This window comes from Anolis carolinensis, chromosome 6 (assembly GCF_035594765.1).
Source record: "Anolis carolinensis isolate JA03-04 chromosome 6, rAnoCar3.1.pri, whole genome shotgun sequence".
In the NCBI taxonomy this organism is placed as follows: Eukaryota; Metazoa; Chordata; class Lepidosauria; order Squamata; family Dactyloidae; genus Anolis; species Anolis carolinensis.
In genome coordinates this window covers 32801604-32817229 of record NC_085846.1, presented here as the reverse complement: position 1 = coordinate 32817229, position 15626 = coordinate 32801604, and the positions used below count along the sequence as shown (strand labels likewise).

At 44.9% G+C, this 15626-nt stretch overlaps 1 protein-coding gene across 1 annotated transcript in view; it reads left to right on the top strand.

Moving 5' to 3' along the window:
• Positions 1–6821: 6821 nt before the first annotated feature.
• Positions 6822–15626, top strand: part of rapgefl1 (Rap guanine nucleotide exchange factor like 1) — an 83079-nt gene continuing 74274 nt past the window's right edge. Inside the window, exon 1 of the mRNA XM_008113358.3 lies at positions 6822–7549. Coding sequence (XP_008111565.2) covers positions 7081–7549 — 469 coding nt within the window. The 5' untranslated portion in view covers positions 6822–7080. The remainder of the gene's footprint in view (positions 7550–15626) is intronic.

Genomic DNA, 15626 nt, shown 5'->3' with positions numbered 1-15626 from the left:
TCCACATAACAAAGACTGCAGGGCCGACCAAGTGTCCCCAACAACACCTTCTGGGAGCGGCTCTCTAGGAAGGACCGGAGCCACTGCAAAACAGTGCCTCCAAGTCCCGTTCCTGTGAGGCACTCCAGAAGAATACTGTCATCTATGGTATCGAAGGCCACTGAGAGTCCAAGAGAACCAAAAGGGACACACTCCTGTCAAGTTCCCTGCGTAGATCACCCATTAAGAACACCAAGGCTGTTTCAGTTCCAGGACCTAGTCTAAAGCCAGACAGCTTTATATTTTTATTCCTGTGCCCATGGGGAAACTATAAATCATTATAGGGGGCATATCATGTTCAATAACACTATAATTCAGTTGTTTGGTGTTTTCCCAGGTTTTGTGGAGACCACTTTCTCTAGTTGTAGGCATATACATTGCTGTTCTGTGTAACTCCAATTTCTAATAACCCTGTCATAGGATTTTCTGGGCAAGAATATTCAAGGGCGGTGTGCCACTCCTCATAGGCTGAAAGAGTGTGACTTTCTAAGGTTCCCAGTAGATTTCCATGACAAAGTGAGGAGTTGAATCCTGGTCTTTCAGAGTCCTAGTCCAAAAGTCAAAGCACTACACTATGCTGATTCTGTATGTATGTTTCTGTATGTATGCATAGTTATACCTCATTTTATTCATTTGACCTTAGGGCATTTTTACAGTCAGCAAAAACAAGCACAATTTAAACCAAGATAATACAACAAGATCAATAGGTCTAAAACATATAAAGTAAATTGAATAATTCAAAACTATTTAAACAGTGTAAAGCAGAGCAAGGCAATTGTGTGTAAGTGCATCTGGGGGCTCGATCCCACAGACCCCCATTGAACTACATCTCATTGTGTTCCCACCAAAATGAAAGTGACATTGTGTCACTTTAATTTTCATTTTCACCCTGCTTTGGTCCTTTGGGGGTGCTGAGGGCATTGTGGAGGAGCAAAAGGCAAACTGCCACATTTCTTGGCAGTTTAGATGTGTCTTATCGCCACAAAATCAAATGGAAAAATAATAAAGCTTTCTGGAGTAGGAGAATCTGGGTAGCCAGAAGAATTGGGTTGGGGCGGCATGCAGCATATTTACCATCTATCAACATTTTCAGATTGTTCCATGAAATTGCTTTTTTTGGGGGGGGGGGGGAGTTCTGATCCATTTATCACAGAAGATAGCACATTCAATGCATGTGAAATTAAATCAGCAGGAGCTTGGTGTTGTTTAACCAAGGCGTGTAATTAATGGTTGTAAATCAAAGAGAAAGCCCCCTTTCAAACATATATATGAGGTCAGGGAATCTGAAGCTCAACTTGTTTCAAAAGTGGCTTTCTCACTTCCAGAGAAAGGAGATCACAGTGGTCTGAGTCCACCATAGAAATAGAATTTTTTTGAATACTATTGATGAGTCACTACTACTACTACTACTATCACCAAGACTCCTCCTCCTCTTTTACATCATACGCAGATACACCTTTCTGACTTGTCCTCTGTAAAGCTGGATTTTTTAAAGCAGTATCAGCAATGGAAGAGTGATGAAGGAGACCTGGAGGAACACAAACTTTCAGTGTTGGGTTGCAACAGTAGGTCTGCAGCAAGCAACACCATAAAGCTTGATCTGGAAAATAATGGAATTGTGCTCTAGAGCAGGGCCTCTTAAACTTTTTCCATTTGCAACCTCTTTCTGCCCAATACATTTTTACACAACCTAGGCTATAAAGAGTGGAAGCTGGTGAAAAAAATACCATCCTTGGGTATATTTTGGGAAAAGTTCTGAATTGATCTCTAGAAAGCCCAATTCATTTTTATTTACTTGTGCAAAGATGCTCAGATGTGGTTGTTTGGCTTCATATGTACATATTGTTAGTTTTGAATAAAATGCTTGTTGCAACGTGTTGAACTGCTCTTCTTTTTTATGGTATGGGAATCTTTGTTCTTTCTATGTTACTTCTGCCCCTGGCACCAAATTTTCTATTAAATTGTAATGGTCAGGAACATATTTACTTTGTGAACTGGCATATATGCTCATGCTTTGAATTCCCCATTACAGAGGTATAGCTCAGGGGAGAGAACTAGAGCTCCGTTGCAGGGATTTGCAAATTAAAGTGGGGTCAAACTAATAGAACCAGGCAGTGTAGAGAAACATTTTGGATGTTTTCAAAACATTGGATTCCAGATTATATTTTGAAATTGATTTTATGGCAGTGTCAACACATATAATCCAGTTCAAAGCAGATAATGTGAATTATCTGCTTTGATCATCTGGATTATATGGCAAAAGTAGAAGGGCCAAAATCCTAGCCAGTTTACCAGCCTGAGTCTGAACTGCACATTTGGAAATCAAGCCTTCCAATAGGGTAAGATGGGAACTAATTTTGCTGTGGATTCAGAAAGAATGGGGACTCCTTGATCAGGTTGGGGCAGCAATAATGTGGGCAGGTAACACTACTATCCCTGCTAATCCTATACTCACTTCAAGGCAAATAGCTCTGACTTTGCTGGCTTTGGAACAGCCATGCAGAGAGCAGATAACACTGAGCAACATGGAGTTGTCTCCACCATGGCCCTTTATGCAGTGATAAGACTGCATGCTTCTGTGAAGCAAGAGGTTATGCTAGTGGTAGCACTGTTGCTGGTGAGGTCTCCCATGTCAGATGGGCTTTTGCAGAGGAGCCAGACTAAATGTGCCAACAGTGACTGGGCAGCAGCAGAAGTGGGCGGGTGACACTGGCAAAGGATCTGTCACAGATGACAATGTCACCACACCTACACTTGTTAGTACTGCACAGATGGAGTCATAGTAAACCCCTTTTGAACACAGAGTTGGAAAGAGATCACAAAGGGCCATCCAGTCCAACTCCCTGCCATGCAGGAAAAATACAATCAAAGCACTCCCGACAGATCGCCATCCATCCTCTGCTTAAAAACCTCAAGAGAAAGAGGCTCCAACAGACTCAAAGACAGCACCTTCTTCTGCTGAACAATGTTAATCATCAGGAAATTATTTCTAATGTTTAGGTGGAATCATTTCTCCTGCAATTTGAATCCATTGCTCCATGTCCTAACCTCCAGAGAAGCAGAAAACAAGCTTGCCCCCTCCTTAGTGATAGTACCGGAAAAAACTCCCAGGTCAGGTGGCCTTTAGACCCTGTGTGTACCACCATATCATCCGGTTTTTGAATCCAGGTTATCTGCTTTAAACTTGATTATATGACAGTGTAGCCTTATATAATCCAGTTCAAATCAGATAATCTGGATTCCGAAACTGGATTATATGGTAGATGAAACCTTAATGAGCTACTTGGGTACAACAGAAGATAACTGTGTAGCAGTGCAGCTAATGATACAACTAATTTCAAGCCAAAAAGATGTTCAGCCGCTGACATAGTAAGAAGTGAAAGGAAAGTCCAAAGCTGCACAGCACATAGGGAGAAGGAACAGTTTGCTGAGGTACCAGAGCTCTCTGGCCAAGAAGTCTAAAACCCTGTAAAGCTACAGTTCCTAGGATTCTACAGCATTGGGTCATGGCAGTTAAAGTGATGTCAAACTGCATTACATCCACAGTGTGTAGATCCACCCAGAGATCCTTATTCTATATCAGAAGTCACAACAAGCCGCCTTTGTAAGATAGCTGGCACATTGTAGTTTCTACAATTTTTATTACGGTATTTCCATTTATGTGTTTTAAATGAAATTTTTATCTTGTATTGTTGTTTATATTGATATATTGTATGATTGTTTTATCTTTTTATATTGTGATTGTATTGTGTTGCTTATATTTTGTTCTTATGTTGTTTGGGCCACTGCCCCATGTAAGCCGCCCCGAGTCCCCGTGGGGAGATGGTGGCGGGATATAAATAAAGTTTTATTATTATTATTATTATTATTATTATTACACTAAATTAGGAATCTTGGGCTGGATCTACACTGTCCTATATCTGATCCCAGATTATCTGCTTTGAACTGATTTATATGAGTCTCTACTGCCATATAATCTGGGATTATATGAGCTGTGGTGGCGCAATGGGTTAAACGCTTGTACCAGCTGAACTGCTGACCTGAATGTTGGTTTATTGACCTGAAGGCTGTCAATTCAAATCCGCAAGACAGGGTGAGCTCCTGTCAGTCAGCTCTAGCTTGTGGGGACATGAGAGAAGCCTCCCAGCTATCACATCTGGGCATCACCTGGGCAACGTCCAATGGCCAATTCCCTCACACCAGAAGCGACTTACAGTATGTTCTTAAATTGCTTCTGACATGAATTAAAAAATCTGGGATAAGTAGATAATCTGGGATAAAATCCTGGGATATAAGGCAGTGTAGAGGGGGCCTTGGAAACAAGAGTTTAAGTTCCAGTTTGGTCAGGGAGAGCCATTGGGTGCTTTTGGGAAAGTCATGCTCTCTCAGCCACAGAGGAAGGCAAAGGCAAAGCCCCCTCTGAATACATTTTGCAAAGAAAAACCTCTCATAGAGGTTTTTCTCTTAAATCATTGTAACTTAAGGACCGTATAATAATCAGTCCCATTCAGCCTTCAGTAGGAGAAAATGCCAATGAACTCAATGAGACTTATCTGAACAAACATAATTGAGAGTGTACTGTAACACTTCTTGCAGAGACAAAAATCCCCTTCAACGGTGTATGAAAATATGTGTGGACATTTTCATTAGTCTAATCGTTCCCAAGTGGATTCGAGAATGTTTACACTTTGGAGCGGGATAGTTTGAAGGCATTAAACAACCACACATGTGAAATGACAGGAAGAAACATGAGCAATGTACGTTTTATTGTGTGTTTTAAAAAAACAATGCAAATGTGCCACCCACTTCATTCCAAGCAAGCTGCAGAAAGCGAGGAGAAATTTGCATTAAGCCACAGATAAACACCATTAATAAAACAAAACAGAAACAGAAAAAAGTCAACTTTAAAAGATGGAATAAGCTTGCGTACCCGGATTATTTGAAAAAGTCCATTTTTAATTGTACAAAATGCACAAGTTTGTGGATTAACTACAACTGACATCATGCCAGGTTAACCCTGAGAAACCCCATCAGTACTTAAAGTTTGTTATGTTGTGCAAGTCTGTTCTAGGTGCATCATCGGTGGAGTTCAATGTGCTTTCTGGCTGTAGGGCAAACTACAACTCCCACTATAGCCAGTACCCTCAAACCCTTCCAGTAGGTTGAGTTAGTCAAGGGGGTGCTGTTTACCTAGTCTGGACCAGGTCCATCATCAGTGGAGGTCACAGTATCTCTGGTTGTGGGTGAACTACAACTCCCAGAAAGGAATATCATTTCACTCCAAACCCCTTATGTCAGAGAGTACACGTTTTTTCCCTTTATTGCTGTGCCCTGTGTGGCTACTAGATGCTTTCACATATATGTGTGTTCATATATATGTGCCTGTGTATGCATATGTATAATTTTATAATAGAGGTGAGGCATTAGGGGGCGGGAATGATATGGAATCGTAGAATTTATATCTGGTGAAGAAGCAAAAAGGCGGAATTACACACTTTGTGTATTCCTCTTGTTTGCTTCCTATAACAAGTAGGAAGGGAAGGGAAGGGAGAGAAGGGAAAGTAAAGGGAAGGCTGGGGAAGAGAAAAGGGAACGGAAAAAAGAATGGAAGAGAAGAGAGAGAAGGGAAAGTAAAGTAAAGTAAAGGGAGTGAAAGAAAAGGAAGGGATGGGAAGTGAAAGTAAAGGGAAAGGAAGGGAAGGCCCGGGTTGTGGCGCAGGTGGGAGAGCAAGCCAGCTGCAGCTAGCTGCAATGAATCACTCTGACCAGGAGGTCATGAGTTCGAGGCCCCTCGGCGCCTATGTTTGTTTGTCTTTGTCCTATGTTAAAAGGCATTGAATGTTTGCCTATATGTGTAATGTGATCCGCCCTGAGTCCCCTTCGGGGTGAGAAGGGCGGAATATAAATGCTGTAAATAAATGCTGTAAATAAATAAGGAAAAAAGAAGGGAAGGGAAGGGGGAAAAGGAAGGGAAGGGAAGAGAAGGAAGGGAAGGGAAAGTAAAGGGAAGGGAAGGAAAAAAGGAATGGAAGAGTAAGAAAAGAAAGGAAGGGAAAGGAAGAGAGAAAAGGGAAAGTAAAGTAAAGGGAGGGAAGAGAGAGAAGGGAAGGGAAAGTAAAGGGAAGGAGAAAAGGAAGGGAAGGGTAGGGAAGAGAAAAAGGAAGGGAAGCACAGGGAAGAGAAAGTAAAGGGAGTGAAAGAAAGGGAAGGGATGGAAAGTGAAAGGAAAGGGAAAGGAAGGGAAGGAAAAAAGAAGGGAAGGGGAAAAAGGAAGGGAAGGGAAAAAGGAATGGAAGAGTAGTATAGGGAAAGAAAACAAGGCAAAGGAAAGGAAAAGGATGGGGAGGAAAAGGAAGGAAAGGGGAAAGGAAGGGAAGAGAAGGGAAGACGAAAGGGAAGGAAAAAAGGAATAGAAGAATAAGAAAAGAAAAAAGGAAGGGAAGGGAAGAGAAGAGAGAAAAGGGAAAGTAAAGTAAGGGAAGGGAAAGTAAAGGGAAGGGGGGAAAAGAAGGGAAGGGAAGGAAAGGGAAAAAAAGAAAGAGAAGGGAAAGGAAGGGAAGTAGAAAAAGGAAGGGAAGGGTAGTGTAGGGAAAGAAAGCAAGGCAAAGGAAAGGAAAAGGAAGGAAAGGGGAAAGGAAGGGAAGAGCAGGGAAGACGAAGGCAAGAGAAGAGAAAGCAAGCGACGGGCGCGTGCAGGGGAGGAGAGGGGAGGGGTGGAGAGCGGGGAGGAGTGGGCGTGGCCTGCGGCGGTGGGCGTGGCCCTGTCGGCTCCGCGGCGGCGTTCGATGGTGCCGCGGCTGCTGCTGCTGCTGCTGCTGTTCTTGCGGGGCGAGAGGCGACGGCGATTGGCGGCTCCTTTTCCAGGCCGAGGAGAGGCTTTGACCGGAGAGCTGCGGGCTGGGGCTCGACGTGGGAGAGAGAGAGGGAGGGAGGGAGGGAGCGAGGCGTGTTCGGGTCCCCATCCCTCCTCCTCCTCCTCGTCCCGCTTGTCTGTCATGAGCATCCACGGCGGCGGCTCGGCGTGAGGCGGGCAGCGGAGCCATGAAGCCCCTGGAGAAATTCCTCAAGAAGCAAGGCTCCCACTTGGCCTCCAAGGCCACGGCGACGACGGCGGTGGCGGCGGCGGGGCCGATGTCTCGGCGGCAGAGCGCCTCGAAGATGCTTCCGAAGGAGCCTCCGGAGGAGGAAGAGGCGCCGGAGGCGGAGGAGGCGGGCCCGGAGAGCGCGGGGGGCGGCGGGCGGTGGCTGGAGCTGCGGCCCCCGGACGCCGTCCTGCGCTCGCCCACCTCCTTCTCCTCCGAGGAGCTCTCCCCCGCCGGAGGAGGAGGAGGAGGAGGGGGCGGGGGAAGCGGAGGGGGCGAGGGGCAGCTCAGCCCGGAGCCCGCGCCCCCCACCTGCTGCTGGGCGCCCCTGGCCCAGCCCCACAGCCCCCCCGGCCTGCTGGCGGGCCTGCTCGAGAGGCTGGGCCAGGACCCCTCCGCCCCACACCGCCACGGAGGCTGCGGGGCAGGTAAGCCCGACGCAATGGGTTTGGGTTGGGAAGCCTGGGCTTGAGATATGTCCCCCTCCTCTTCCATTGCAAGCTCTGCTTTTTAGACTGCCCCCTCTTTTTAGACTGTCCCCCTCCTTTAAATGGAACAAGAGTGCCTCTGAGCATGTGCAAAGTTTTTCTCCCCTATGGAAAAGGTTCACGAGGGGGAAACTGACTCTGGGGGGGAAAATGGATCCAGTTCAGAGCTGGGTTTGGATTGGGAGGCTTGCAATATATCCCCCCCCCCACTGCCAAGCTTTGGTTTAGATTGCCCACATCAGATTGAAAACAAGAGTGCCTCTGAGCATGTGCAATATGCTATATTTCACATACAATAAAAGGTAAAGGTTTTCCCCTGACGTTAAGTCCAGTTATGTCTGACTCTGGGGGTTGGTGCACATCTCCATTTCTAAGCCGAAGAGCCGGCGTTGTCCGTAGACACCTCCAAGGTCATGTGGCTGGCATGACTGCATGGAGCGCCATTACCTTCCCGCCAGAGCGGTATCTATTGATCTACTCACATTGGCATGTTTTTGAACTGCTAGGTTGGCAGGAGCTGGAGTTAACAGCGGGCGCTCATTCCGCTCCCGGGATTTGAACCTGGGACTTTTGGTGTGCAAGTTCAACAGCTCAGTGCTTTGCTTTAACACACTTCGCCACCGGGGCTCCCTCACATACAATATGCATGTGCAATATGGAAAGGGTTCAGGAGGGGGACGCAAACCTCTCCATTTGGACCCAGGGTTAAAATGGATCCAGTTCAGAGCTAGCTTTGAATTGGGAGACATGCAATATGTGTCTTCCCGCACCCTCTCCGTTGCAACTCTGCTAAGCTCTGGTTTAGACTGCCCATATCAGACAGTTCTTCTGAGCATGTGCAAAGTTTTTCTTCCTTGAGATTGTATGGAAAGAGTTCAGGAAGGGGACACTGACCTCTTGATTTGGACCCTGAGCCATAAATGGATCCAGTTCAGAGCTCATTTTGTATTGGGAGGCTTGCAATATGTGCCCCTCCTCTTCCATTGCAATGCCGCCAAGCTCTGATTTTTAGACTGTCCCCCTCCATCAAATCCCAGGAGCGGAATAAGCGCCTGTTGTTAGCCCCAGCTCCTGCCAACCTAGTAGTTTGAAAACATGCCAATGTGAGTAGATCAATAGGTACCGCTCCGGCGGGAAGGTAACAGCGCTCCATGCAGTCATGCCGGCCACATGACCTTGGAGGTGTCTACGGACAACGCCGGCTCTTCTGCTTAGAAATGGAGATGAGCACCAACCCCCAGAGTCGGTCACGACTGGACTTATTGTCAGGAGAAAACCTTTACCTTTACCTACCCCCCATCAAATTGAACAAGAGTGCCTCTGGGCATGTGCAAAGTTTTTCTCCACTTGAGGATGTATGGAAAGGGTTCAGGAGGGGAACCCAGGAGGGAAAAAATGGATCCAGTTCAGAGCTGGGTTTCGGATCTGGAGGGTTGCAGTATGTGCCCCTCTTCTCCATTGCAACTCCACCAAGCTCTGATTTTTCCACTGCCGGCATCAGACTGAGAGCAAGAGTGCCTCTGAGCATGTGCAACATTTTTCTCCCCTGAGGCTATATGGAAAGGGTTCAGAAAGGGGACACGAACCTTCATTAAGGGATAGATTGTTGGTTGATGATTTTGTTTCATGTTATGTTGTTGTCTTTGGTAATGTTATTGATTTTATTGAGTTGTTTTAATCTATGGTTGGTTTTAATTATTGTCGGATTGGGCATGTCCCTCATGTAAGCCGCCCCGAGTCTCTCCGGGGAGATGGAGGCAGGGTATAAAAATAAAGTTATTATTATTATTATTATTATTATTATTATTATTTTAAACCTCTCCATTTGGACCCTGGATTAAAATGTATCCAGTTCAGAGCTGGGTTTTGGATTGGGAGGCTTGCAATATGTGTGTCCCCCTCCCCACTGAAACTCTGCCAAGGTCTGGTTTAGACTGCCCATATCAGACTCAGTGCCTCTGAGCATGTGCAAAGCTTTTCTCTCTTGAGATTGTATGGAAAGGGTTCAGAAAGGGGACACTGATCTCTTGATTTGGACCCTGGGGCAAAATTGGATCCAGTTCAGAGCTCCGTTTGGATTTGGAGGCTTGCAATATGTCCCTATCCTCTTCCATTGCAACTCTGTCAAGCTCTGATTTTTAGACTGCCCACATCAGATTGAAAACAAGAGTGCCTTTGAGCATGTGCAAAGTCTCCCCCTTGAGACGGTATGGAAAGGGTTCAGGGGGGGGGGCACTGACTTCTCGATCTGGACTCTGGAATCAAATGGATCCATTTTAGACCTGAGTTTGGATTGGGAGGCTTGCGATATGTGTCTTCCTGTACCCTCTCCATTGCAACTCTGCCAAGCTCTGGTTTTTAGACTACCTACACCAGACTGAAAACCTCTGAGCATGTGCAAAGGCTGAATGGAAAGGGTTAGGGAGTGGGGCATGGACCTATTGATTTGGACCCTGGAATCAAGTGGATCCATTTTGGAACTAGGTTCGGATTGGGAGGTTTGCAATTCCACCACTGCAACTCCACCAAGCTCTGATTTAGACTGTCTCTCAATTACATTTCACAAGAGTGCCTCTTAGCACGTGCAAATTTTTTTTCCATTGTCAGTAAATGAGAGTTGGCATGGAAAGGGTTCGGGGTGGGGGGTGAATGGATCCAGTCCAGAGCTGGGTTTGGAAACTTGCAATATGCCGCCAAAGTCTGATTTTTAGACTGTTCAGGTGTGCCAACACACATCTGACTGAAGGTTTCTTAAAAATAGTGCCTCTGAGCATGTGCAAAGACACCCCCCCCCCCCGGATGGTATGGAAAGCATTCAGGAGGGGAACACAAACTTTACGATTTGGACCCTGGAATAAAATTGATCCAGTTTACAGCTGTGTTTGGATTGGGAGTCTTGCAATATGTGCCCCTCTCCATTGCAACTCTGCCAAGCTCTGATTTATAGGTTGCCCACATTGGATTGAAAACAAGAGTGTCTCTGAGCATGTGCAACGTTTTTCTCCTATTGCAAGTGTGTTTGGGAGATAGAAGGCAGGACTGTGTCCAGTAATAGAGTTGTGAGGAACAGACTCCAGACACTTAATTTGAATGCTGGATTGGCTTTAAAGGGAGGGGGCTTGGAACCCCCCTTATTGCAACTGTGCCAAGCTCTGATTTTGATTGTACAGATGCATGAAGACACATCAGACTGGGGGTGAAAAAAGAGCATCTCTGAATATGTGGGAGAGGAGGTGGGGTAGGGACCAAGAAAAATCAATCCAATATGGATCTGGGGTGGTTTGGGGGAGTTGGACTATGCCCCCCCCCCCGCGCATAACAACTGTGCCAAGCACTGATTTAGACTGACTAGCATCATCTCCGCATGAGCAGATGTCTGACGGAAGCTGTAAAAAATGTTTCTGAGTATGTGCATGCCTCTGAATATGTGCAAAGTTGGTTTTTTTAATGCATCTTGGAGGATGCTGAGATTTATTGTGGAAGAAGGGGGCATTCCCAAGCTCTGAGCAATATGTGCTTTTGGGGACCTTGCACGTTGCAAAGGAAGTCTGCATCTCTGATGTTCATTCCCATCTACCAGAAGAAGGTGTGGTTTTGAGTTGCAGGTGTATGCTGAGATTTTAAAGGAGGCTAGCTGGAGTCTAAGAAAGAAGATGTAGAATTGGATGAAGGAAGTGAGAGGTTTTCCAATAGAAGAGCTTGGCAAGGGTATTAAGACTTGATCAACTGGATTTTATCCATTGCAGCACCCGCGTATTCCTCAGCAATTACCATGACAGGTAGCAACTACCATTATTGTAGACCTCAATTACATTAAGTTGGGTTCGATTAGTGGTAGCCTAAGGACGATATTCACAACAGATCTTGCATATATATTCAGGGCTGTGCCTTCCTGGCCCGAGGCTATCCGCCTGTAATGCAGTCCTCGTGTTTTCCTGTTGCCTCCTACTTTACTAAACGTTGTTGTGTTTCCTAATGAGTGATGTCATCTAATGTTTTATCCAAAGTACCATAAGGTTGGTTCAATCATTTTTATTTTTGACTAGCTTGGGTACCCGCTGTTGCCCGGGTTATTTGAAAAAGTCAGTTTTTTAATTGTACAAAATGCATAAGGTTGTGGATTAACTACAACTGACATCATGTGAGGTTAACCCTGAGAAATTCCATTAGTACTTAAAGTTTGTTATGTTGGGCAAGTTTGCTCTGGATGCCTCATTGGTGGGATTCAGTGTAGGGTACACTACAACTCCCACTATAGTGAGTCAGTCCCCACAAACCCCTCCAGTAGGTTGAGTTAGTCATGGGGGTTCTGTTTGCCAAGTTTGATCCAGGTCCATCATTAGTGAAAATCACAGTTTCCTTGGTTGTGGGTGAACTACAGTTCCCAGAAAGGAAGGTCAGTTGCCCCCAACCCCCCCCCCCTCCTCCCCAGGTAATCAAATTTCAGCATATCAGGTGTGTGTGCCAAGTTTGGTCCAGATCCATCAATGTTTGGGTTCACAATGCTCTCTGGATGTAGGTGAACTACAACTCCCCCAAATCAAGGTGAATTTCCCCCAAAGACTTCCAGTATTTTTTGCTGGTAATGTTGGCACAAACTGTGTGCCAAGTTCAGTCCAATTCCATCTTTGGTAGAGTTCCAAGTACTCATTGATTGCAGGTGAACTATAAATCCCAGTACCTACAAATCCAAAATGTCCAGACATTGGCAGGGTTCTTGTACATGTTCACTGCACTCTCTATAACCTGCAATGTCATTGGAGGGAGGGCCGTTGGTATCTCCTGGGTAGTGGGAGCTATAGCTATTCATAGAAGTGGGAACCTGTCTGTGTAAGTAGACATCCCAGCAACACACACACATACATATTTTTACTTTTATTATATGTATAGATAGCAATTCAGGCTTTTAGAACCGATGTATTGGTCATGTCAGCAGTGCAGGGTATCTGTAGTACTTTTCTGCAGAACCTCATCTCATTTGATTCTCTTCCTGTCTGCTTTCTTTACTGTCCATCTTTTACAACTAGGCATAGAAATCAGAACCATTATGGCAAACGTATATGTAGCCAACACCAACTGGGTGGTTAGGAAATGGGGAAGGCCAGTGAAGGGCATGAAAGTGTCTGCTTCAAATTGTAGCTTGTTGTGAAATCACTGGATTGCTGTAAGCAAGTTCAGTTTTATCTCGCATACTTGTAGCAGTACAGCAACAGTCCCAAACAATAATCTGTCCTACCTTGCAGTGTAGTAAGAAATACTGTAAAAAATGTATGGGAAAGGCTTTGAATCCATCAGTATGAAGCCTATATGACAAAACACTAAAATTATTATCTTATCTAGTATAGGTTGCTGTGAGTTTTCTGGGCTGTATGTCCATGTTCCAGAAGCATTCTCTCCTGACGTTTTACCTGCATCTGTGGCAGGCATCCTCAGAGGTTGTGAGGTCTAGTACATTTATCTAGTATACATTTGGTTCTTACTACAAAATATTTTAAAGTATATATGTCTTTCAACAGCCTTTTTAACTCAGTGTGAGAAGTTGTGTTCATATTGTAATAGCTACCTGTGGGATAACTTTTGTTGAGTAGGAATGATTTCCAGTTAATGAGTTAAGAGAAAAAATATGTATGGACAATAAATTATTTTTTTTCTCTGTCTCTTTCTCTTTCTTTTTCCTTCTCTCTCTCTTGCCATATGTCACGAATGACTAGTGGGAGGGTTGATAATAATATGTATTCCTAACTAATTCCTAACAAATTTAAACCGTTTTAACACTGGGTTGTTGTATGTCTTTCGGGCTGTGTGGCCATGTTCCAGAAGCATTCTCTCCTGACGTTTCGCCCACATCTATGGCAGGGCGAAACGTCAGGAGAGAATGCTTCTGGAACATGGCCACACAGCCCGAAAGACATACAACAACCCTGTGATCCCGGCCATGAAAGCCTTCGACGTTTTAACACTCTTGTACAAATGCTGAATTGAAGCTGAATAGGGGTGACAAGCCCAAGATCTGTTAAGGGAGTCTGTGTCTAAGCAGGAACTTGAACCTCAGGTTGGTCCAGATGTGAACATATTGCTCTATATGTAGTGTCTGGATGTGTCAGTTAACTCCTCTGAAAAGCATTGCAATTTGAGATGACTCAAATAATGTGCAGGATCTTTCTATGTACTAGATCTTTGCTGGCGCACTCACCTATGGCAGTTATGGCTTGATGCAAGACTCATCCAGTGATTGTGGACATGAAAATAATAATAATAATAATAATAATAATAATGATAATTGTAGACCGTTCTATCTCCCCGAAGGGACTCATGAACTCATGAAAATATGAACAAATCTCTGAGTGTGCTGTGCCAGTAATGGGGGAAATGCTCAAAAGGAGTGGTGCAGAAAGGAAAATACTGCATTTTTTATGTATGTTAGATTCCTGAAAGAGAATAGTCTTTCACATTCATGCATCTATCTTATGAGCATTTCCTTTAAAGCAGTCTTTTGTGTTTTTGTTATTGTTGTGTGCCTCCAAGTAGTTTTGATTTATAGTGACCCTAAGATATTTTTATCATGTGATTTACTTGGCCAGGTTTGTCACAGGGGGCTTGCCTTTGCTTTCCTCTGAGGTTGAGAGAATGTGATTTGCCCAAGGACACCCAGTGGATTTCTATGACTGAGCATGTCTTAGGTCGTCTAAAGTATATTAGACCACAGCTCTCGTAACTCCTAATCATTAGCCAGACTGGTTGTGGTTGATGGGAGTTTTGCATTGCATTGCATTAACTGTTGACTTATTCTGTGAAATACCAAGTAGAATTAAAACACCACTGCCTCCACCAGTGTCACCTCCTACACTGCAGTTGTACAGTAGCTTCCCTTCTGCCCACAAGTTTCTACACCACCTTCACCAGTGAAATTAGCAATTCACTTCCACCGATGTGACTAGTACAGCCTGAAGAAAAGGGATGTATATTCATTTGGTGTCTCCATTTTGGACATTATATTGTAGGAGTCTAAGCCCTTGATAGGGTCTAGTTCCCTGGTGATATTACTCCCAGTATCTCTGATGTGAGAGCCAGTGTGGCCAAGTGGAATGGAGCATTGGACTATGACACTGGAGACCACGGTTTGAATCCCTGCTTGGCCATGGAAACCCATAGCCCATGGTTTTATGCATTCTCAGCCTCAAAAGAAGGCAACAGAACAAACTAAACAACTCTTGTGTTGTTGAAACTTTCATGGCCAGAAGCACTGGGTTGCTGTGAGTTTTCTGGGCTGTATTGACATGCTCCAGAAGCATTCTCTCCTGACGTTTCACCCAAATCTATGACAGGCATCCTCAGATGTTGTGAGGTCTGTTGGAAACTAGGCATGTGGGGTTTATATATCTGTGGAATGTTCAGTTTGGGAGAAAGAACTCTTGTCTGCCCGAGGCAAATGTGAATGTTGCAATTGGCCATCTTGATTAGCATTGAATGGCCTTTCAGCTTCAAAGCCTGGCTGCTTCCTGCCTCTTTCCAAGAAAACTCTGTGATAGGGTCACCATATGTTGGAAATGACTTGAAGCCCCACAACAAACCCCATTGAGGTATGCATCTGAGAGAGGAATACAGCTTTTGCTATGTGACATATATATAATTAACACATAGACATACATACATACATACACACTCACGTCATCTTTTGCTTAGCTGAATCCTTGCAGTATTTTAAAGTAAGTTAGAACAAGAGGACCATAATATTGCAATGAAAAGAAAGAAAGCAAGAACACTGGAATGCACCCCACCCCTTCTTTGGAGCCCCAGGGTTGAAAGAATTTCCCCTTCAGACACCAAGCTCCTTGCAGGTGATGATCTGTCTCCTTCTCCCTCATTGCCCTGAATGGTGTTGTCTTGCTGCAGGTAGCAGCTGGTATATGGTGGGCGAGGCATGACAGGGAGAATCAGCTGCACATGGATAGCCCATGTGTGGTGCATCGATAATCAGAAGCCGGAGGAAGAGCTGAAGGAAACTGAGTGGTTGTTG